The sequence below is a fragment of the Astatotilapia calliptera genome, chromosome 13 (assembly GCF_964374335.1).
Source record: "Astatotilapia calliptera chromosome 13, fAstCal68.1, whole genome shotgun sequence".
Taxonomy (NCBI): domain Eukaryota; kingdom Metazoa; phylum Chordata; class Actinopteri; order Cichliformes; family Cichlidae; genus Astatotilapia; species Astatotilapia calliptera.
This window is the reverse complement of record NC_137434.1, coordinates 25,887,583-25,911,992: the sequence shown is the minus strand read 5'-3', so window position 1 is coordinate 25,911,992 and position 24,410 is coordinate 25,887,583. Positions and strand designations below refer to the sequence as shown.

The window sequence follows — 24,410 nt, the reverse complement described above, 5'->3', positions numbered from 1 at the left end:
AACACAATCAACAAAAGGAAGTCATTAAAGCAAAACAGGTTGAAAGGCAGTTTGAGTTTCCAGGTAAAAGCGGCCACAGAGGATTTCAGGAAGTAGTTACATTATTTCAAAATAAATTCCAGTAGAGCCGAAGTTATGTATCCAGCAAAAAAACAAACAAAAAAAAGCAAAAAGGACAAAAAGCTGATAGCATTGTTTTTATTTTTAACAAAAACAGACAAAACAATACAGGTTGAATGTTACACACTGGATACATGTTAAAAGTAATATGTAATTCACTGACATTTTATTAGGTACACCTGTTCAAGGCAAATATTTAATCATTTATATTTGATATATACGGCAGGAGCTCTGCGCTGTGACATGCTGAAGTTCAAACGGGGAATCAGAACGGGGAAGGTGATTTAAGATTTGACTTTTAAGGTGGCATGGTCCCACTAATTGCTAATCTACTGGGATTTTCCCACACAACTATCTCTAGGGTTTGCAGAGAAAATATCCAGTGAGCCACAGTTTTCTGGAAGAAAATGCTTTAATGATACCAGAGGTCAGAGAAGCTGGAAACAAGAAGTCAACAGCCACTCAAATGACCACGTGTTATAACCCAGTTTTGCAGACTAAAATTACGTCAGTCATAACACACACACACAGGCAGAAGATCACACCGGGTGCCACTCTTGTCATCTAAAAACAAGAAACTGAGCTACAATTCACACAGACTCTCTTGGACAACAGAAAATTGGAAAAACGCTACCTAGGCTGTTGCGTCTCGACTTCTGTTGTATTGTTCCTGACCATGTCCATCCCTTTATTACCACTGTGAGACCATCTTTGAATGGCCTTCCAGCAGCATAACGTGCCCCAAAGCTCAAATCATATCATATTAGCTTCCTGAACATGACAAGTAGTTTAATAAACTCAAACGACCTCCAAAGTCACCAGATCTCAGTCCAGCAGAGCACCTTTGGGATGTCGTGAAACGGGAAACTCGCATCATGAATAAAAGAAATCTGTGATGCTGTCATGTGTCAATTTGGACAAAAATCCAAAATCTGATGAAAAAAAAAGGATCCAACTCAGTACCAGCGAGGTCTACCTAATAAAGTAAACTAATTGTATTTAAAAAGGTCTTTTGAGTTTTTTGGAAAAATGTGGACAATTTGGATCTTTCAGAAAGTCCATCGGAACAGTATGTTGCACTTTTTGAACTGCTGCAAGATTTTTGTCTAAAATTGTACAAGAGGAGTGGTCTGTTGCACGTTGGGCTTCTCTGACTTCATTTATTTGTACAATAAGGAAATGCAATCACATATAATTTGAAGTCTGCCACTAATTATTTAAGCAGACAACACATAATAAATAGTCTAAACAATATTTACATGTATTTATATAAACACACTACATTTTGGTTTTGGTTCTGTTTGCTCATTTATGGAAAATTGTAACAAACTTATTACTGAACAAAAAGAGAGAAATTTCCAAACACATCGGATCCGTGTTTCTCTCAGTACACAGATGTTTTACTCGTTATTGCACACACATGTTTCAGATAAGCCGTCACCAGTGTGAAGTGATATTCCTATGAGCGGTGCCACGGCTTTATAAACATTACTGCATGCATAAACACTGCTCGCTACTTTAACATTGTTATGACATCCAGAAGCCACAGACGTTACGGTATGAACTCTTCTGACTTATACCCTAACTGCACTTTACGTCTCAGAACACATAAGAAACAGTCACACGTAACTCAAGGTTCAATGTGTAGTCTTTCAAAGAGGTAATCTTCTTCATACAGGAAAACTATTCATGCAGTATAAGCACAGTTGGAACGTGTCTCCGGCCAATCAGACTCTTGAAACAAACCCACCCCCTCTATGAAGTCCAGGTATGACAGACGACACAGGCGGGTTTGTGAGGACGCCCAGCCTCCAGCTAAATGTTTCTCTGAGTTAGAAGATCTGGGATCAAACAACGCTTGAAGGGTTTATGAGTAACCATGGTGAGAGAACAGAGCCACGGCAACGTTTGGGAAGAGTAACCATGGCAAGACTGTAACCATGGTGAAGTTTAGCCCGTATCCAGAGCAAGGGCAGGGCGGTCTGCTGGAAAGAGCCCAAAGTGTTCCTGGCAGTTCAAAATCAGGTTCCCATGGGTAGCAGTACTGCATGCATGACACGAATATTCTCAAAACAAAAGCAGAAAGGTCAAAGATCGGCGACAAGTTCATGATTGTGCATGCAGGTTGGAAGACAGGAAGAACCAGAGTCAGGAAAAAGTTAGTCTGAATGTGCAAATTCATACTGTATTCCTTATTTCCGACAGCTAGCACCATCTAGTATGTTTGTGTGTGTCTGTGTATTCACTCCAAACACTAATAAACTAAATCCCAGTTTGCAGCAACAAGGTAACACTCATACAGTAAACCTATAAAAGCATAAAGGCAGGTAGTGTGAGCAATTACTTCTCATGCATGAGTCACTCTCTGTGTCTCTGTTTATATGTGTAAAACCAAGCAGCAACTATCAGGGCTGAAAAATAAAGTGAGCAAGGCAAAAAACCGCACTTCCTCTAGTGGACATTTAAAGGCCAGCTCTGATAGCAAGCCAATCCCCAAAGACATGTTAAAAACATACAAGTTTAACTATTGACTGACAGGTGGATGCTGACATGGGTAAATGTAGTCTCCAAGGCCTCACCTCTATTATTGAGTCTCCAAATGCGGCATTTGGGAAAACCTGACGAATTATCTGGCTTATTGTTAAATCTACCAATCCAGTCACCTTTAACACTGCAATAGTACTGACTTAGAGTTGGTAATTACTTAAAAAGATGTTGTGCTTTAAAAAGTAGGCAATAAAAGACAAAATATACATGATTGTAATAGTTCTCTCCGTGAGACCTGTATCTATGTGTTTGCACAGCTGTGGAGTATAGGGAATCACATTCATGATTCATGAGGATTTAAGCCACACGGATAAACTAATAATATTTGTGGACACACAGTTAAGCTCACAGAAATGATGCATGCAGACAGACAGAGGTGCACTGGGGGAGGGATCTCATCTGCAGCATTACAGCTGTTTAAAAGCCCCACATGCATGTCCAGGGCACCTGTAAACAGACCATCCCCAGAGACACCACAGCATTCCTCCGCATTAGGCTACTAGCATTACTGGGCATGAAACATATTGGACTCAGTTAGGCGTTTAGATCGTTGATGGGTTTCTCTGTTGCTATTTGTGGATCTGTTGTCAGTTACACAGGCGACACAAACAGAAGGACAAACAGACATTCAGATGGGTGGAGTTTACAACAGCTAAGCTGTTTACTTCATAGAACCATGAAAACCTTCAAGCTGCCTTCCAAGTAATTTATTGCATTGCCTTTTGTCTCCCAACCCCCCAGCTAGCAAAAGTGCAATCATCCTGATTTGGCACGAGGTTTTATGATAGGGAAGAGGTGAAACAGAGAGCCCTGGTTTCTTGAGCTGTTCACCCATCATGCCCCAGGAGGATGCTGGCAGTGATTCAAGGTAAATCAAATGATCAGCTCAATACAGTCACATTTTTACATTTTCTGAGGATTTCTTCAACAGCTGCTTTCCGATAATTTATTGCGAGACATTTGTTGTTGGTGTCACAGTACAATTTGGCTGCAACTAGAGCAGCTGAACACAGTTTTGCTATGGGCCAGTTGGGATCCCATGAATAGCTGGAAATAGGTTGTGCATGAACACAGTTTGATAAATAAAAAACTAAAAATATCGTGGATATCATTTAGCAATGATTTAGTCCACATAAAGGCCTCAAAGTTACACCATTTAGTCAGTGCGGGTAACTAAATACACAAAAACCAACAAATCAAACTAAGTCTGCAGCTGGCTACGATTTGGGCCTTTGCCAGTTTTAATTGACAAAGGTCTCATGTGTCTTTGAGTTTTGACACATGAGACTAGAGCAATGCTACTTTATAGCTCAGTCACACTAGAATAAAAATAGGATATCAACCTCCTTGGAGAAAAGTTGCCCAGTGATTGCACTGAATATTTTTGCGTTAAGATACCAGAGGCTGAGCGAAAACACCCTTTACTTTTGGATGGTAACTTTCAATCGACAAAGGATTGAAAGACAAGAAAGACAAGAAAACTCGCAGCGTGGCTTGAGTGCCGGTGATGTCTTTACTTGACTGTGATAGGTCAAAACGCCTGCTGTGGTGCTAATGTGAGGGTTAGATGCTCAACTCCCACAGTGACCACTCACGAAACACATGCAGTTTCAATGAACCCTGCAAAGGTTTAAAGAGCAGCCTCAGTTGCTGCACAGTATGTATTTGCTCATGTCATGGAGCAGTGAGTGCCTGTGTTGACCTTTAAAAAAGGGAGGCCTGACCTAGAATCAAAAAACTAGGAGCAGAAAAAGCACAGCAAAACGGAAAACTGGGGTTCTCCCTTGTAAAGCCATTGAACTGAGTTTACTGCTCACTGCGGTTTTCCACTAGGGAAAATTTCCACGGTCATCTCCCTGACAATGCTGCTCTAGCACAACCCAGAACAACAAACTGTGAGTCAGCTGTGGATCCAACTATGTGTGTGTGTGTATAAGACATGAAAAATGTGCGCTCTATGCTCATAAATGTGTGTGCGTGCATGTGCATGTTTGTGCGTCTATGAACGTGCATGTAAGGAGTCTTTCCGACATCTGCATTCCTCTGTGGAGTGGGCTGGGACAGGGACCAGAGTGGAATGCCCCTTTGGGGAATAAACAGGAGATACATACAGATAGAGGAAGTCCTCCACTGTCGGTTGTTACTGGAGAAAGTGTGTGTGCAGTTAGAGTTATGCGTCTTCTATGCTGAAGATGCAGGGTGGAGTGAAGGGTTTTTCCTACAGCTGACTATGTGGACTTGACTCAAAACAAATCTCAGCATCCACTGATCTAGTAACGCATCAAGCAATGTGGGTACTGTCATGTTCAATAAGTCCAAAGCACCAGATCTGTGTGTTCTCAGTGCATGACCCTGTGTGGATAAAAATATCCCCACTGTTTATGCTGCTTTGTGGAAACACATTCCTTTTGTTTCTTTTTGGCATCTTTTCAAAAGAATCATTCTAAGCGTGTCAGAAAATATCCACAGATAAACTGACCAATCAAAGTACCTTTAAAATTTCACTGTATTTCTCTTGCAACCCCTATTATGTTTCTATAATTCTCTTCAGCAGAAATCAGCTGAACGGTATAAACATTATTAAGCTACAACATGTTGCCGGTTCTTTGGTGCTTTTTAAAAGTTCTTTAGTTTTTGGGGTTTTTTTTTGCTGGTTTTATATCTATAAGATGGTTTAGGTGACATGAGGGTAATGAGGCTGCATTAGCCAACTTATTAGCTCAGAAAGGGATCAACTTAGAGCGCCAACATTTATAGAAAAGTCTGAATCAGTGTTGAATGATACATTACATTTCTGTAACCAACCACTGTCAGTCCAGCATCTAGAATGCCAGATAATAACTGTGTAGCAAAACACAGTCAAAAAACAGAGCTTCATGGATTCCCCAAATCCATAACAGTGACTATATTCATCATGCATGACCATGAAGGATATTAAGGTATTATCTGTCTGTGTTTTGAGGGTGAGTCTTGGTTTATGAAGCCAGATTAACAGTCCTAGAACTTACAGGCAGCAACCAACACATTTAATTATTAACCAACCATGAATCAGATTCTTTAATTAAACACATCAACAAATTAAATAGAAATATTACCGGTATAAATAATTTTCATGAATTTGACAACCTCTAAAAAAGTGACAGACATGAGAAAAAAGTGCACAAAAATTTTCCTTTGAAATTGAGGAAGACTTAAAAAATAAACATGATATTTTGAGTACTGAGGTGCCAGGGAATTTAACGAATAATTAGGCAGATTTGAATTTGAGCTTACTTTTTTATTACAATTATTATTCTAGCACCATGAAAACATTTCTGTTTTTTCACCATGCTGCAGTATTATTTGGCCTGTATGTGCTATTGGCTATGAAATAAAATGATATAAAGCTTTTATGAGGTGTTGTAAACGCATAAATGCAAAAAATATGGGTCATTTTAACCCACCGCTTTGTGCTTGCTAGGCAGCATGATGGTGTTATGATACATCATGTGTACTTCAGCTTTTGTGGATATAACTGAGATGTTGCTGTCATGGAATTAAAGCTACAGCATGCTCTCATAATGTGCTGCAGGTGCATAATTGCAAAAATTAGGTCATTTGAGCCCATTACTATGTGGTTTCCAGGCAAACTGATGGTGTCCTAATAAATCATGAACTTTTGTGGGTATAAGTTAATATGTTGCTGTAGTGAAATAGAAACGATACAATGCTTTTACAAGGTATAGCTGCATAAATGCTAAAAAAAAAAAAAAAAGGGTTGTTAGGCTGCTGTTAGGTGGTTGCTAGGCAATGTGACAATGTCATCATATCTGATATAGATAAGAACCTTTCTGGGCCTAAGATGTACCTGTGTGTCAAGTTTGGTTACTCAACTCCTGATCCTGTGGGAGGAATTGGCGGCCCAGACTCAAACACTTACTAATATAGTAAGAAGATTAACAGACAAAAATAACTGCATAAAAATAATACAAATTAAAAAATGTGTGTTCTGGATGTGAGGCTGAGTATCTGTCATCTGCTTACCCTAGCACAATGAGCTCTCCATACTTCACTGGCACTTTGGTGGAGGCGGTGGTGGAGATGTTTTCCTGCTCCGGGGAGTACATTGGGCACGGTTGATTGAGGTCTGGAGGAATTGGAGGCAAGGAACGATGGGTGAGATGCAACGGGGTCACGGGAGGAAGGAAGGGGCAACGAGGGGAAGGGAGGGGGTTGGTGCTGATCGAATGGAGCACTGGGGAGAATAAGGAGAAGAAGGAAGGGGAAGGGTCAGCTGAGCCTCAGCTCCACCCTGTCATGCTTCATGGGTCCGTCTCTTGTAGCTCCACTTGTTCTACACTGAAAAGTGACAAAGACACAAAGATTAGTGTGTTTACTCACAGACAGTCCTGGTATCAGATCATTTAGATACACACTTTACTATTTTCACCTCAGGCTGAGAAGTAAAATGACCTTAAAGACTTTACAAAGTTGGGCATCCTTTCATCTTCACTTATAGAATAAACTACGAGTTTAAGATTTTAACAAGCCCTCAATCATGAGGCTGTCCTTTATAGGGGCTCCACATGTGTAAGTCATTTAATGCCACTTTAAATGAAGATTAATGAAATGACATTAAGAACAAATCTTTGTGTACGGGGATCAAAATTATAGCCGGCTGCAGCCACAAAACTTTGTAAATAAGACTTATAAATTAACCCCATAAAAGATGGTAATTAAAACAACAGAAGAAGCAGAAATGAAATAAACTGATAATTATAAATGAGACCAGAACCGATGACAGATGGAGATAGATGGAAATGATTTGGTAAGTTTTTCCTGAATCTTCACCAGTGTTGGTGTCGACCAGAAGAATATCCAGGCGGCCTGTTCCAGATTACACGAGGGGTCGAGCTGGTTCACAGTTTACAAGCATGTCTGAGCGATATTAAGGTCCCAGATGTTGCAGGGTCTTACTAACATCCACTAAAATTTTAAAATCAATTCTAAATTTAACGCAAAGCCAAAGTAATGACCTCAGAACAGGTGTCATATGGTTATATTTTCTTCTTCTTTTTAAACTGCGGAATCTCTGAAGTCAATTAAGATGCTCTTTTGATATTCTTTCGAATATCACGGCCATATTGTGACCATAATCAGTCCGTGTGGTCTGAATATGGTCACACTAGACAACCTTAAACTTCCGCAGATTAAATAAATAAAGGCAAATGTCTACACCTTCACATGTCTGGATGGGAAATCTTTCTGCTGACTGATCTGGGTGTCTGCGTTAAGCGCTTTGAGTCATTTTCTGAAGTCAGCATTTATACACAACTTTCTAAATACACAGGAAATCAAAGAAAGGAGAAGAGAAAGAGAGTGTGTGTGAGAAAAGAAGGCATGAGAAAAATGGAGAGGATGGACTTCCTGTTACTTTAAATTTAACTCACGACCTTTCTTGTGTAAGTCCCCCTCTCTTCCAATTACAAGGTAAAAAAAAAAAAAAGAAGAAAAACAGCATGCAAATCTTTCCAAATAAGAATATCATCACTTCAAATACAGGCAACCCTCCACATATGAAGCAGAATATTCCCTGAGTGCCTATTTGCTTAGAGAGCGCATGAATAAAGTATAGGAAGTAAAGTGTTTTGATGAAGAGTGGGGGTAGGTTTGTTGTTTCTCAGTACTCTTAGTGAGGCTAATACAGTCCCAAAAGACTGAGCGTTAGGTTCACGCAGAGGCCTTCCAAATAAATATTTAAGGCACAATGCCCTATATAGTTTGAACTAAAGGCAACAGTTATATGAGCACTTGTGGAGCATCAGAGTACACCATTTAAAATCAAATCGAGCCCGAATCCAAGGACGTGGCTTGTAGTTGATAATTAAACAACTCACAAAAACTTCCTTTAATAGACTAGACTTGTTTTAGGACCAAAGTTAGAAGAGATTCATCTTTGCAAAAGACTAAAACACCAGAGGCATCAGTACCACTCGCCTCTGTCCAGAAAATAAAGCTTGTTCCAGGAGTTGGTTTTCTTTAATCTGAGATCAACTGGCCACTAAATTGCTATCGAAGGTTTTTGTTATTACAGATGTGTCTGACCTGACTGCAAGCTCTCAACTTGTGGTTAGAATTACTTACTTAGTGATTCTTAGTTTGTTAAATAAAGTCTGAATTTGTAGCACCAAAACCACTAATAACAGGTGTCCTATGCAGCATGGCATAGGTGAGCGCCTAAGCCATGCTGCAGTTAAACTGCTGTCCTGCAGAAATTACCTAACTATTTGAGCAGAAATTTCTTAATTTCTGTTTCAGATGTACGAGGTTTCAACTGGAATCTAAATGCAAGTAGCAATGCAATCTTTGTGATTTTCGCAGAGTTGTCACAGTCAATCACCATATTCTCACATGTAAGATTGCCACCTTGAGCCATGCAATCACAAACTGACAGCAGAGCCACTTTGCCACACCAAAGTGGCTTTGAAGACAGAAGCTGACTATGAATGTTTGCAGACCTGGTTTCAATCTCTTAAGCAATCATCTCAAAGGCAACAAAACTGCACACTCACGCCACACGGTCGTAAAACCTCTGCTCGTGCCACGCTCTCCAATTACGCCAAGTCCCCATACCACCAGCATCAGTAGCCTTCTATAGGCAAGCTGGCCATTAAAACACTTTTACACTGTACATTTCTCTCTGCCCTGCTGTTATCACAGATGTGTTTAACTCGCTTGTCATCCTAACAGAACGAATTATCACAGTAACAAGTGTCAAATGTATTGTGAATGAGGTTTTCTTACCTCTGGAACAGAATCTGGAAGTTCAGAGGAAAGCTTTTTATGGAAAGGCATCTCTCATCAAACTATTCCAGAAATGAAAAAGCTACTTCCCAAAATATATATTAAAAAAAAGATGTTCTGCTGTTAAGAACAGTGCACACATGAAATAGAACGCACAGTACCATGCTGTGCAAAACAAAGTCTGATATGATTTGTTGCCCTCACTTTTAGAAGTCTGCTGATTACGCCTACAGCTCATATGCTCAGTGGGTTACTAGGAGGAAGATGCCTCTTTGCGCTAAATGGTAGATGCATACACATAAACAGTTCCCACACAGAAACAGGAAGTCAGAGTGTTTATACCACCACAAGCGCCGCTTTCAGGCCGATCAGTTGTGACAAGCTGTGGGTATCAGTGGTGCACCCAACTCTCATTTTTTCTACTGCTTCGACATGTCATGTGCAAATTAAGCTCGCAGTAGCTCAAAACGTTACCTGGAGACGAGTAAATATTACAGCAGAGAGCATGGGGAAACACTGCATTGTGGTTTACACTTGAGTGGCAGTTTCTAGAGGTGAGAACACATTTACATAATTTAGTTCACTGGTGAAGAAAGGCTTTCCCAGGTTCAGCTTTGGGCAGCTTTTAATGACCCAGAAACCTACTTCTTGGTCTTGCTGACAGTAATCTGATCTCTCGTCATAACATGAGAAAAAATAACATGAGGGAGGAGTTGGTTTTTTAAGTACTCAGATGAGGGCATCACAACTAAGATTTTTAGGAGCTAGACGCTTTACATGCTAAATGCTCATGCAGTCATAAACTGCTTTACAAAAAGATCCATGTAGCCACAGTGATATTACTCACTGGTTTTGGACCACGTTCTCTATTATTTTTTGGAGCCAGAGGTGACCATATTTAGATGCCTGACACCTACCTTTGTCATGACACCTATTCATCAGATAGATAAACTCTAGTATTCAAGTGGATGAGCTCAACCTGTGAGCTTTCTAGAGCTCTAAAGTTGGGTATTTTAAAATGAGTGTCTATGGGGAATGACAGTAGGCAGCAAAAGATGGATGCAGTTACCATGATGTTCCCCACAAAACCTCAAAATCTGTTTTTTTGCCACCATCTTGGCGTTGTGAAACCAGATGTGACATGAGGGGGACTATGTTGGCAAATGGCGGTGGTTAACAACTTGTGAGTGACAGGCAACTGGGAAATCCTCCTTTCTGAAACTTCAATATGACTGGAAATGAGTGATGTCATGGCCCAGGACTGCTTTGCCATAGAATCCTATAAGATGAGAGCCCCTTTTTGCAACCACAGACATCACTTCTTTGTGGCCAATAAAAAGAGCTTGAGTTTAACTCATGTCTTGTCTTTTTGAAAACTAAAAAACAAAAATTTGGTCCACCCCAAGGATCGGGTCCCCCGACACAAACAGAGTAATATAGTGTACGCTGTTAAGTGCCAGGAGGATTGCTAGGATTAATACATCGGGGAAATCAAACAACCTCTGGCTAAGCGGATGGCACAACACAGAAGAGCCACCTCGTCAGACCAGAACTCTGCAGTCTATTTACACCTACAGACTAGTGGACACTCTTTTAATGATGAGGATGTACACATCCTGGACAGGGAGGAACTCTGGTTTGAGCGGGAAGTCAAGGAGGCGATTTAGGTGAAAAGGGAAAGACCATCTCTGAATCGAGGAGGGGGCCTAAGGGTACATCTTTCGCCATCTTGCAATGCTGTGATTGCAGCCTTTCCCCAACTCTCTTTGAATCGTACTCATGGCCATTGATCAGTGGTCTTTGATCAATGAGCTTTGATCAGTGGTTGTTGATCAATGGTCACGAGCATTTGCATATTAATGAGCAAGGAACTGCTCTCACAGCCCATTGTTCCTTCAGTGGTGCTGGTTTCAGTCATTAAGTAAATGTACTGTTTATAAGATTGGGAAAACCTGCAGTCAGCTGAGACTGAAGAAGTCACTTGGATGAGTAACGAAACGTTTCTCCCACTGAAAACGCTACGTCCAGATGAACAGAATCAACTTTTTGGGATTTGAAAACTATTGTTACTAGACACAGACAGCGCAGCGATATTCAGTGTTAGTACATCTGGTACCAAGCTGGGACTACACATTATTTTTATCTGATACAATGGTCACAGTGTCAGATTAGCTGATTATTGTATTTGACTGAGAACTTGGTAATAAAAAAGACAACTGGTGATGACTGTGTGCTCACAGATCTCTGTGGAAGATTCACAAAAATTCCAACGTGCTGTATCTGGTTCAGAGTAGACAATATCAGATGATCAGGCACGTCATTTCACCCCATCAGAAAGATTATGACTTACTTAGATTAGCCAGAACTGTTGTGGCATTGCTGACACTTGAAGAGCAGAGTTCAGCAGGTGCTGAAAAGAGCAGTGAATCCTCTCAGCTTATCCCGACACTAGACACTACTGTGAAACTAGATGCAGCCCACATGCTCCTCTTACAGAAGAGGTTAAACCCACTAACCCTAAACCTCGACTCTGAATTATCAGCACACATGAAAACACACGTCTTACTGTACAAAAACACATACACACACACACACACACACACACACACACACACACACACACACACACACGTTTGCACAATCAGCAGTGCTGAGCAAACTGTTGGCTGACTCACTGGGAATTGATTTTTTTCCAATGGATCTAGACGTTGAAAACAAAGCAAAAACAGGTCAGGATGCTGTGGGTTTCATTACTGGAAGCGGCTCCAGGGTGTTGATCTTTCTGTCTCAGCTCAGAAAAACCAGTAGCTGCCTCTTCAGGAACAAAAACTGCGCATTCTGGTTTTTTAATAAAACACGACCGAGGTAATGGTGAAAAGTGAGGTGGGATTTGCGGTGCTGGATGCACATTTATGGACTCAGCCATGTTCAAACAAAGCTACACTAAATGGACAGCAAAGTGGACCATAACGAACAAACACAATCATTTAATCTGAAAGTTATTTTCTGGCTAATAGATTAATCATTTGCTCTACAGACAAAAACTCTGCAAATCTAATATTTTGGCACTGCTGGCATCTTCACATACTCACTTTACATGTCTTTAAAAACAAATGGGTGCTTTCACTCAAGAAAAAAACTGGGCAACGATAAAGAGTGCTGCGGATTCATTTTCTGGCAGCTCTTCTCTGCTTTAATTTGGTTTAAACAATTTGTTAATCTGCCCACATCATTTGCTTAAAGAATCATCTTTCTGAGGAAAATAAATGCATTTTGTATTACGGACTAATAATATCCATAAACTGGAGGAGCTGAGGGGGAGCAAACTGTTTAAAAAGGACGTCCCCTGTACACATACGTTGCATACACTGCATGGGCGTGTATATAATTTTTTTAATGTGTGTCTGACTAAGCTCTCGGCCTCTGCAGCTTCATGACATAGAGCTCCGTGTGGCTGCATGCCAAGTGCTGCTTAGCGACCGAGACACAGTCCTACAACAATAGGGCCATATCTCAGAAAGGCTGACTTAGCTGGCCGAGGTCACTGCTTGTAACGGTGAGCTGCTGACAGCGAGAACAGAACCCTCAAAATCAAAAGCCTTCTGAAAAGTTTACTTCATGAAGGCACCTGCTATTCTCACCGGCTTCCAAAAGAGCTCAACACATGATGAACACACACCAAATTTTTCATATTTGCATGCAGGATAGCAGCTGTACTTTTTCTTTTTAATGCATCGCCAACTTAGCAACAGTGCAACATGTCAAACTGTGCTATTTAGTGTATGCCATTGAGCAACACAGAGCCGTGCCCAGTGAAACCGAGCTTGCATCAGCCCCCCACGCCACACACTTAACAGAGATCTCTGCAGGATTTGAATCCAGCACAATGCTTTCATGTTGAGTTAAAATGTGTGCAGTTCTTAAAAAGGGTTGTGTTATGGTAAGTTAAAGGCTGACACACTTTCAGGATCACAAAGCACAGCTTTGTTGAAACAAACAACATAACTACAGAGGCAGCGTGTTTCTCGGCTGGCAGGTCAGGAACCTGAAATGGGTCAGAAAATAGAACTAACAGGGTCGTTCCTGCTTCAGGAACAGCTATTGCTGACCACTTGGTAAATAAAACTGTCTATTAGATAGAGTAAATGGACCCCAGTTTAATGGAATGGTTTAAGAAAATAATCTTATTACAGTTCCAATGACTTTTCTTTGGCTCTGTATGCAGGAAATCCCTTAACTACTCCGCAAAGTCTAGTGCATGACTGAGTGAGAAGGCAGGTCCTGATATGCATGAGCTGCTGGCCTAAGGCCTTCAGCTTGGCTCATGTGAAAACACCTCCCAAAACGGACACTTATCTACATATTAGTGACATTTTTAAGTGATTTAAATTCCTACTTTGGTGCCACAATTCCTACATGCAGCCCTAATGAAATCCCAACAGAGACAGACTTCAATATAGAAGCTAAAAGTGCAGTGTTATTCTATTATCTAATCTAAAAACCCAAATGAAGGCATGTTATTGTTTGAGCGTATGTTTTAGGTGGAGGTCCTGACTATACATTAGCAAGATTTGTCAAGAAAAGATGCTCAAGAGGACACAGAAAGACTAAAGAAGGACTTTGGACACCTAAGATTGATTAGGAAGGAAAGAAAACCAGGACCTCCTACAGTGCAGCATCTTCATTACTGGAAAGCGGTAATGAAATCCTCCTGGCAAAGTGGGTCATCCGATCAATAAATAATCACAGATGTCTGGTACAGAGTCAAAGGGGATGGCATGTTTTAGCTCTTTTGGACTAGATGAGGTATTTAATATGAAATACCTGTTGCTTTGTGAAAAGATAACCTGGACTTTGTCGGTTTTTTAGTGTGAAATTGTACAGAATTAGAGAGGAGATCTTTAAATTCCAGTTTTAGCAAATTCAATTTTTTTTTACTTCCCCTTCATCTTAATAGCAAAGATGAAAGCTGCATTTGATGCTACTATAATCCAACACAGTGTATGGCGATGCTAAATTTTTTAATAACTGAGTCTCTGAAATAAAATCCACCTCATATTACTGTTCTTGAAAACACACAAACTGCCCGGGTATTCTGCCTGCTTGCTTAACAGTAAATATAATCCAATGCAGGCTGAAAATAGGTAACTGTTGTTTTGTTAGTTTGGGCTTCTGTGTAAAAACGAGAATTCTACGTGAGGAAAGAAATAAGCTCATCTCATCACTTGTGGCTCCTGTGATCTTAATCAAAGCTCTTTGTGACGAAGGTCATCATATGCCTAATCATCCCAGTATTACTGGCTCTCACCACATCCTCAAACGCTGAGGCTTTTAGGCATCTCACACCTTTCATGTTTCCTATGAGTGGCGTGCAAGCGAGGAGCTTTGAGCTCCCCAGCTGTTTCGTGCTGAGCAGCAGAATCACGTGCGCTTCAAAAGCTCGCAGCTTTTTAAAAAACAGAATCTCTCCCTCCGCCATCGGGCCGAGAAGCAGCGACATGAGGGGGGCTTTAACTTCTTTCCATCATGTGTGCATAAAATCAGAAATTCTAATGCATCGCGCTAGTGTGAACTGAATTTTCCTGCATCTCGAGCCCAGAGCTCACTTTACAGAAAGGTGCTAAGTTCAAGACAACAGTGCCAAAGTCAACTCTGCATTCAAAGAAACCAGAGTCACATCTGCAGTCAGAAAAATAGACACATAACATGATGTGCACTACTGTACTGTCAGTCGGTGGAGTATGGTTAGAGAAACTGCTGAATCTGCACACAAGCAGCTGGAAACAAATAAGACAGAGTAGGGAGAGGTGAGACGTCTTCTTAAATGCAAACGTCGCTGCTCAAGCAAAATATCCAAAAGTCTTCATTTTAGTGCTTAAAAGGATTGATCAATCAGTTATTTATGATTGCCCCTTAACTCTGAGCAGTAGGGCTGTGCGATATGACCAAAATCTCATATCCCGATATAAGAATTCTATCATCCCGATAACGATATAAATCACAAAAATGTAACATTTTCTGTAAATTCTGTGAATCTCGTGCAGCTCGACTTGCGGGAAGTGTTTCCAGCTGCGCGTCGTGTAGCTGGAGTCAAGTGTTTTAACCGATGCATGAAACTATACATTTTTAGACATAAGTTGTAACGGCCACGGTTTTCTTTGTGAGTATTTATTACACGGCGTGCTGCAGGGAAAAGCCTGTTCTAACGTTTGAGTCTAAGGTTTATTTTTTAGCACCTGGTGGCTCTTTTTTAATTCTCATCCGTAAATAATCTGCTCTTTCACGTGATTCAGTTTATTTTGAAAAGTCTCAACAGGATCTTGAGCTTTATTGTGAAAGGTTTATGTGGAACATAAACAAGCGGACACGCGATGGTGTCGTTGTTGCTAACGACAACGCATAAAAACAGGCGCTTGTCCGTCCGTAGTGTGGTTATATTAAATATAAGAGAAAGAGAGAACTTTAAGAAATTAATATAGCCACTACAGTGACCATCAAAACGACGAAAAAAATATTGCCGTAAACAGTTTCTTTTGCGACACCACGAAACAAACAATAGCGTAAAATGAAGGATAGACGTTTTTATATCGTCATCCGATATATATCGTTATATCGAACAGCCCTACTGAGCAGACTTATTTAGTCTACTTACTGCAATAGAAAGTTGAAAAAACTGTTGTAAACAGAGAACACGGCAATGTAGAGCAGCAAGAGAGATACTCGGTGGTGCTGAAGGACAGCCGTGCTGTGACAAACGTTTTAGCTCTGATTGCAATCTGTGCTGAAACCTTTTTATGCCACAGGTGAAAGCTCTTGAAACCGTGATGCTTACAAGTGAAATATCAGAAACCCACAGCAAATGAAAAACATCACGATATTCTGAGCTACTTCAGAGATACAGTGGGTGTTGTCCTACTTTCCAACTGAATTTACAAAAATACTTTATTGGTACAAGTGTTGGTTTATGGTAATGTCAGTAAGACACCTGCTCCCACCCACTGTGCCGTATTTCTAGGTACCAGCCTGAACATCAAAGATGGTTACAGTGCAGCAAAACCAAAGAGGGTTCCCATCAACCAAAAAATGGTCGAATGCATGAGCAGTTTTTTTTACTGTTTTTTAGATGCCTCTAAATTCTCATATAGAAATGATTTCTTTTCCCTGCACAAGTAACCTTCTTTAGTACAGATTTAAGGATACCATCAAGATAGAGCACAAAGTAAGTTTATAAATATTCATTGTGCTTTTTCTAAAGTGAATTAAAATCTTTGTATCCTCATCCAGTGGCTAATCATCTCACACCACCAAGAATGTGAAAAACAAAACTCTTTGTCCCCGTCACACTCCCAATCTGCCTAACCTGCGTTCTGTATGGAAACCAGGGTAAGCTTCTTGAGCTCAGCAGAGCAGCGAAAACAAATCTGAGTGCAGAAGCTCGTGGCCTTGAGGAATGACCTTCACAGAGAGGAGGTTATTGCTGCTGTGGTCAAAGCCCCTCGCTGATAGCTGCAAATTTGAAATGTAATTCCTGCTACTATCCAAAGTGCAGAAGCACATTTCTGTCATAACATTATTCACTCGAGTGAAGTGCAAATGTAAATCTTATATGTAACTACGGTGACGGCCTGCACCAGCCATCACGGGGCCTGAAATTCATATTTCCAAACCGAGAGGAGTATTTGGCCTTAAATGCTTCCCACAAAAGGGATTTATACACTTTGAGGGTGTTCCAGCACCCTATAAGGGAATAAGGCGGGCAACTTGGGCAAGACGAAGCATGGTTCTACCATCTCCTCTCACTGATCTGTCAGTTATTTTCTATATGATGACATAATCATTGAGTTAATCTTATTAAGAGAAATAACATATTTCTTCAAAAATATTACTTTAAGGACAAGTTTATGAAGTATTTTAACTCAGTCATTTTAAGTTGTCCTAAAATATGACAGAATAACAAAAATTGATACAAACGTTGTAAAATGGGAAACCTTTGCTGACACAATGGCAGCAATATTTTGTCTTAAGAAAGCAACTTAAGGGGCTTTAGTGTAGAACCTTCTTGTGTACTACAAAGCAGCCACTGTAGACTTCAAGGGTCGGGTTAAACATTTACAATTAGGTAAAAACACCTATTAAACAAAGCATAAGAAAAAAAGAGAACAACTGTGATTTTTATTTTCCTAGAAGAATCTCGATGTGGGGGAGGAGTCAGATGGCTCAAATCACAAACCTCAAACACCAGCTGGTTGATGGAAGAGCCAATTTCTCAGCCGACTCAAAATGTTAGCTGTCTGCCAGATTATGATTTCTAATTAAAAAAGGTTTTAAAAAAAGAATAAAAACACAAGGATTGCAGCTGATCAGGGAGACCAGAATGAGTCTAACTTTCAGTGAGCTGATGAGAATAATTTCTGCCTCTTTACCTTTAACGAGAGCCGACAAGATGTTTGTTTGAATAAATTATTAGCTCAGCCTTTTCACATCCAAAGAGCAGTGAGAAGGCCTTTTCTGCAACTAACCCGTCACACGATTAATCTTTGCAGCATCAGGTCAAAGTGCTAATAATCCAAACGCTGACGCCCACAAACAAATTACAACCAAATGTGAAAGAACAAGTTTGATGCAGATGGCGGTGTAAACATAACAATAAAAAAGCCTCACGGGTCTTGACATCAGTCGTCTCTTTATGGCTTTCAAAGAAGGAAAGAGCTTGAGATGAAAGGCTTCCTGCAGGTTCTTGGAATGTCTTTCATTGTTTTTCCAAATGGTGACTAAAACAGAGCATTATCCAGCACATCATGCTGGAGCTTTTACGACCGTAGAAAAAAAAAGGAGGACTGCAGAGTCTTGACCATAAACCTCATCCTCGTAAGTGCTGTTGGTCTTAAAAAACCAGTTTCATCCTAACAAGACCCAATAACAAGTCAAATCATGTGTTAACCCTACAAATTATGGTTAAGTATTTTGGAGAGTTCCGTTTGGGTGTGGGAGGTTGTGTGTGGGAATTTTCTAATCCACTGTGAGCGTTTGTGTGAAGTGAAATGCATTTGTGTGGGCGCAGGCTTGTTTTCGGGGTCTACTCTTCAGTGTGCATAGCTGCACGGGTGGGTCAGTTGAGGAAGATTAGTTTGCACACTGGGAAGATTAGATGCTCGATGATTCAGAAAGTGATCTGGGAAGCAGGAGGGTGAGCAAACGTGATGATAGATTCTCTCTCTTTTCTTTCTGTCTGTGTTTTCCTTTGTCAGCATGGTTAGATCGATGGACATGAACAGCTGGTGTTAACATTACAGGACATGAAAAGAAAGGAAAGAGGAGGAGAACTCTAAGGAAGTCACCCGGGACATGGCACGGAAATGGACTCTGTGAAAGGTGTACACTGTTTGTTCTCAGGAGTGGCCTTCCACTTATGTCTACACTTAAGAGTCCTCAGTCCAGCGCCATGCTTTTTGGACTAGAGTAGCTCTGCACAATTCACAATTCAAAATGATCCCAATTTAATTAAACTGGGCCCCTCAGTTAATACTGTATCAGGAATAGACACACACTCACCAGACACTTCCTTAGGTACACCTGCTGATAAAAAAAAAATCTATTCAGCCAATCACATGGCAGCAATTCCGTTCATTTAGACACATAGTCATTTTCAAAAGTCATTGTCCCGTTGGAGTTCAAACCGGGCATCACAATAATGAGGAAAGATGATTGGTCGTTAATGCCAGATGGCATCCGAGTATTTTAGAAGCTGCTGATCTACTGGGATTTTCCCACACAACCATCTCTAGGGTTTTTGGACTCTTATAGAAAATGTCCAAAAAAAGAGAAAATATCCAGTGAGCAGCAGTTCTCTGGGTGAAAATGCCTCGCTGATGCCAGAGGCCAGAGGAGAATGCCCAAACTGCTTCAAGCTGGCAGAAACTCAAATAACCACTTGTTACAACCAGGGCATGAAGAAGAGCATCTCTGAACACAAAACACACATTAAATGTTGAAGCAAAACCACTCCGGTCAGCTAAGAACAGGAAACTGAGGCTACAGTTCACACATTTCAGTTTCTATGGTTGGGTCAGAATTTGGCACAAACAACATGATAGCGCTTTTCTACTCTCTCGGAGTACTCAAAGCACTCTATACAACATGCCACATTCACCCAATCACACCCATTCACACAAGCACTTTCTTCTAAGCTTTTTACTGCTTCCTAACTAACATTCATAGACATTAATACTCCGATGTATGTACTGGAGAGCAACTTGGGGTTAGTATCTTGCCCAAAAATACTTGGCATGCAGACTGGAGGAACCAGGGATTGAACCTCTAACCTTCCAATCAGTAGACTTGCTCTACCTCATGACCTACAGCCACCCAACATCAACAATTCAGGCTGCAGGTGGTGGCGTAGTACACTTTGGGCTCCTTAATACCAACTAACCATCATTTAAATGCCAAACCCATCTTCTCATGGCTGCTTCCAGCAGGATGCCTCACCATTTCACGAAGCCAAAATCAAATTCAAAATGGTCCACCTTTCTGGCACCTTACTAAATCAATTCCATGAAGAATTAAGGCAGCTGTGAAGACAAAAGAGTCCAACCTGCTACTAGACAGGTGGACCTAATAACCTGTCTGGTGAGTGTTATTAAAAATAAACAAAAAAAAACCCCACAAGTCAAATTGTAGATGCATTCTGAATACTTTATCTTATTAACTGTTATCTAAAGGTGAGATAAGCTTAATGGTTCAATACAAACATGTACATTAACTGGCACATCTCTACTCGCTGCTTTCTCAGAACATGCACGACTGACCACATGTAAAACAGAACATTGAAGGCTTTGAAATGTTATGAGTAACGAAGAGTCTTGCTCAAAAGTAGTAAATTTTTTACAGAGTGGAGAGATGTTCCAGAGGACCGCTGGTTATTGTCCAAACTGACTGGATGATGCTTCGAGACAAAATCTCAAAATCTGCCTGCGCTTGGCAAATGCCAAGCGTTAATTTTCCGTGCTGCTCACACTCTCCTTCAGTGGTGTGACTTGGATTTAAGAAATAGGGCTACAACACCTCCTACAATGTAAAATTTTAATTCTTACAGTTAATGTAAAGATTTTTTATGTTCACAATTAGCTCATCATCAGTCCATTTCTCTATCTATTAAACTTATTTCTAATCAAACAGATTTTTTCTGGTCATAAAATAAACCCCCAAAGAGTACATGAGAGTTATTTCCATCCAGAGAAACTATAATCCAAGACGACCTTGTGTCTGGGAAATTCACGGCTGATGCAATGCTACAGAAAATTAGTGTAGTGTGAATTACATCACCTACAGCTCAGCTGGGTGTACACACAGAGATAAGACGGCATTATCAATAGCAGTCAAAGTGGGAATTCCTAACACGTGCTGCTGAGTGGTAGTTTCAGCAATAAAACTGAAATAAAATTACTGTTTGTATGGCTGGGAGTGGTTTAAATGTATTTTAATTTCAATGTTATTCTGAGGCTAAAGAAATACAGGACCTCACAGGACCATAGGATCATTTCTGTTGGGATTAGACATGCCTGCAGCTCGGCCTGCTTGAAAGTGATTTACACCGAGCCAGTGTGTCGATGCACACAGGAAGTCCCAATTCCCTGCTCTCTCACAGACAGGCACACACTTATCGTGTTCAGGGGTCCCTGGAGGTGCTCTCCAGTGTGCGTCTGTGTGTGGTCCAGTATTTACACCATGATGGATGAACACATAGTGTCAGGCTAGGATCACATGAGCCCCATGACGCTGCTCGACAGGGAGAAGATAAAAAACAGTGGGCACAGTAAGGCAGACAGCGAGTCTGTCCAGCTCAGAGGAAACTGGAGACAAAGGGTGGCAAGTTCAGTTAACCTCCAGGTTTAACTTCTAATAATGAAGCTAAAACACACTTTAACAGAAACTCAACACACTATAACTTTATACTGCACACACTACAAAACTCTTTGTACAGATATATTGGGCAAATCCATGGACAGCTCCTCTGTTTCATTTTTAGTTTTGGTGGTCTCTTTCCTATGAATTTAACTCAATAAGTTGTAATTTGTCCAAATTATACATGTTCTTTCTGTATATTAGTTCTGCTTCTCAAAAGACAGGGCAGTTACCCAAAAATGATCGTCTTTTGTTGTGGTCCAGTCAACTGGTGTCTAAAAGCTCATATTTTACACCTAGACCAAAAAGTTTGCATGTGGTTGTGTGCCCAGATCAAATAATATGATGTTATTCCCACAAGCTAAATTATTTTAAGTCTTTTGACTCATTTTAGTTCATCTGGTTTAAACTGAAATGTTGAATTGATCCTGCCTGGTTGGGAAATTTATCAGTGAACCTCGACTTTGCAGTCCAACGTTGAAAGAGAGACAAATTTAAAGAAATTCAAAACAAAAGAGAAAAAAAATCCAGGATCTAGGTTTTACTGCAGGGTCATTGTGAATTCCTCCTCAAGCTTGCAAGTCTACTCGTCATCTCATCATGAGGATAATTTAATCACTACCCAATCAATAGAATCCCATCAGCTATCACCTAATGTATCAGACCAGTGTTTCCTGCTTTTCAATATTGCCAGTGTATATCTGGATAATTAATAAGTAGGCCACGACTTCCTGTTCTTTATAGCCCAAATACAAATGCTCATTAATTTTGTAAAAAGGCCATTTATCATCTACTGACAGCAGATGGGTTTGAGACTGTATTTTGGCCACTGTATCCCTCTTTTAATTTACATATGCACTGTTTACATGCATGCAACAAAAGCCCACCCAGGTGTCATCCATAAATACCAATTGGAAGACGAACAAAAACCGAAAAAGCTCCCGGTACCAAAAACTGAATATTCATATTCATATATCAGTTTATTGTAACTGACTGCTGCAAAATATATGACTTCACTGGATCTCATTTGGTTTTGTTTGTCTTAATCATGAAAGATGAGCAGAATTGTGATTTACACAAGAAGGGAGACTCAGCCAAAGACCATTAAAGTAAATGTGAATAAGCAGCAGACATACACGACTAGCTCAGGATGGTGCACATATGCTCTCTAGTATGGCAAATAAAAAAATAATTAGCTTCAGCCCATCTGTCATTTTGTATGTGAGGTAGAGTTAAATTTCCTCCCTTTTTATGGAAACATATTAGAAGACATCCATTTTCTGTGGTGTTTGGGCTTTCTGGAGTAACCATTAGCTTATACCAGAGACCTTATAAACTTCTACACAAAGCAGACCAATTTCCCATGTGGTGTTACTCAAACAGTGAGTCTACATAGACACTGTAGTGGCTAATATTAAGCCACGTCGAGCTACTTTTAAGAGGATCTTCCATAGCTGTGACGATGGCGGAAAAAATGAGTAGTTGCTAACAAGGCCGATTACAATAATCCACTTTGGGCCGGATGCCAAGCACTTGACCCGAGGAAGTGTTGCCACAACAATGCTCGCACTCATCAGCTACAAACAGCCAGGCATGAAATATGTGGAGCAGGTCAGGAAGGGGACTTGAACGTTAGGGACAAGGTGAGGAATGTAAACCTGAGCTGTGTTGCTGAAAGCATATGTGAACATGGTGAAGATGGCATCAAAGGTCAAGGGGCTCTGTGTATAAAGCAAAGCTACAAGGAAACATGCAGGAGCATCCCATAAATGCTGCTGCAAGCTCAACACATCTCACACCTCTCTGGCCAATTTTAACCATGAACATGGCACATCCATTTACAAAGCATCTCATATTTCACTTCAAAAGTAAAAATGCTGCCTAGTATAAAATGGCAACACACACCCACCATTCCTAATGGGAGACTGGAGTCAAACCCCTCTGGCATCAAATTCCTGCTGAGAACTTAATTAAATAATTAAAACAAACCATTGGTTGCTCCAGAAGCCCCAATGGACTGCAGCTCCACAAAATCCAAGAGCGCCCCCACGGAAACAAGATCCGCTCAAGGTCTTATAATGTGGGACACCAGCGTTGGACTGTCTGGAGGCTAGGTATATTAGAAGACTAAGTCCACTGTGAACAGAGGTGAATCTGACTCATGGCTAATGTGTCATGGCTCATCCCAGTGTTTCCTTCTTTCCGCATCTTTACTCTCAAATAAAAGCAGCTCAGGATGAGTAATAAAGAATAGAGGTGGTTCCCATGTTTTCCTGTTTTTTTTTCTGAATAACATCCATGTGAATCAGACTTCCCAAAATCTACCTTGAGCTGTGTTAAATTAAGAATAATTAAAATAAGCCTTGATTCTCCCAAAAACTATAGCAGTAAACCCTATTTTGTCTGGCAAATGGAAGAAATGAATTTTACCTCAAGGCCTCTAATACAAGACAAGCTTCAGACAAGCAAATGCCAGACATTTGTAGAAATCTAGTATGGTCTCATACTACATAATGTGGCTATGTTTGACATCACAAGCTACTATTCAGGTTTTCCTGTGGTGCTATCAATTCATCAGTTTATGAGGGCACTGGGTTTTCCACTAGCAAATACCTAGAAACCTTTAGATCTTCATGTTACAATCATCTAGCAAATATTCACACCTTGAAACACCCCATATGGAAAAGAAATAGAAAAAACCTAAAAAGACTTGCATAAGATGTGGCCTACTTCATATAGTGAATCATATAAGGCTTATATAATTTACTCATGAAAGTGGCCACTTTCTCATTACTTTCATATATTGTTTTAGGAAGTATCCAAAACATACAAGTTTCATTTATATAATTTTTCAAGGGATCTTATATCTGTTTTAACTCTTTTATGCTTTTCATACAAGTTTCACACAAGACAGATACAAACTTTATTAGATTTATATATATCTTTTCCATATGGGGCCGAACACAAATTCATTTTTGCTACAAAATATAAAAAAAGCCGGGCAGGCTTGCATGTTAATATGTTGAGAAAAAACGTCATATGGTTACTGTCACAGT

General features: G+C 40.3%; 1 protein-coding gene across 1 annotated transcript in view; it reads right to left on the bottom strand.

The window, feature by feature from the left end:
* Positions 1-24,410, bottom strand: part of peli1b (pellino E3 ubiquitin protein ligase 1b) — a 47,476-nt gene that overhangs the window by 12,541 nt on the left and 10,525 nt on the right. The window contains exon 2 of the mRNA XM_026191019.2: positions 6,691-7,005. Coding sequence (XP_026046804.1) covers positions 6,691-6,773 — 83 coding nt within the window. The 5' untranslated portion in view covers positions 6,774-7,005. The remainder of the gene's footprint in view (positions 1-6,690; positions 7,006-24,410) is intronic.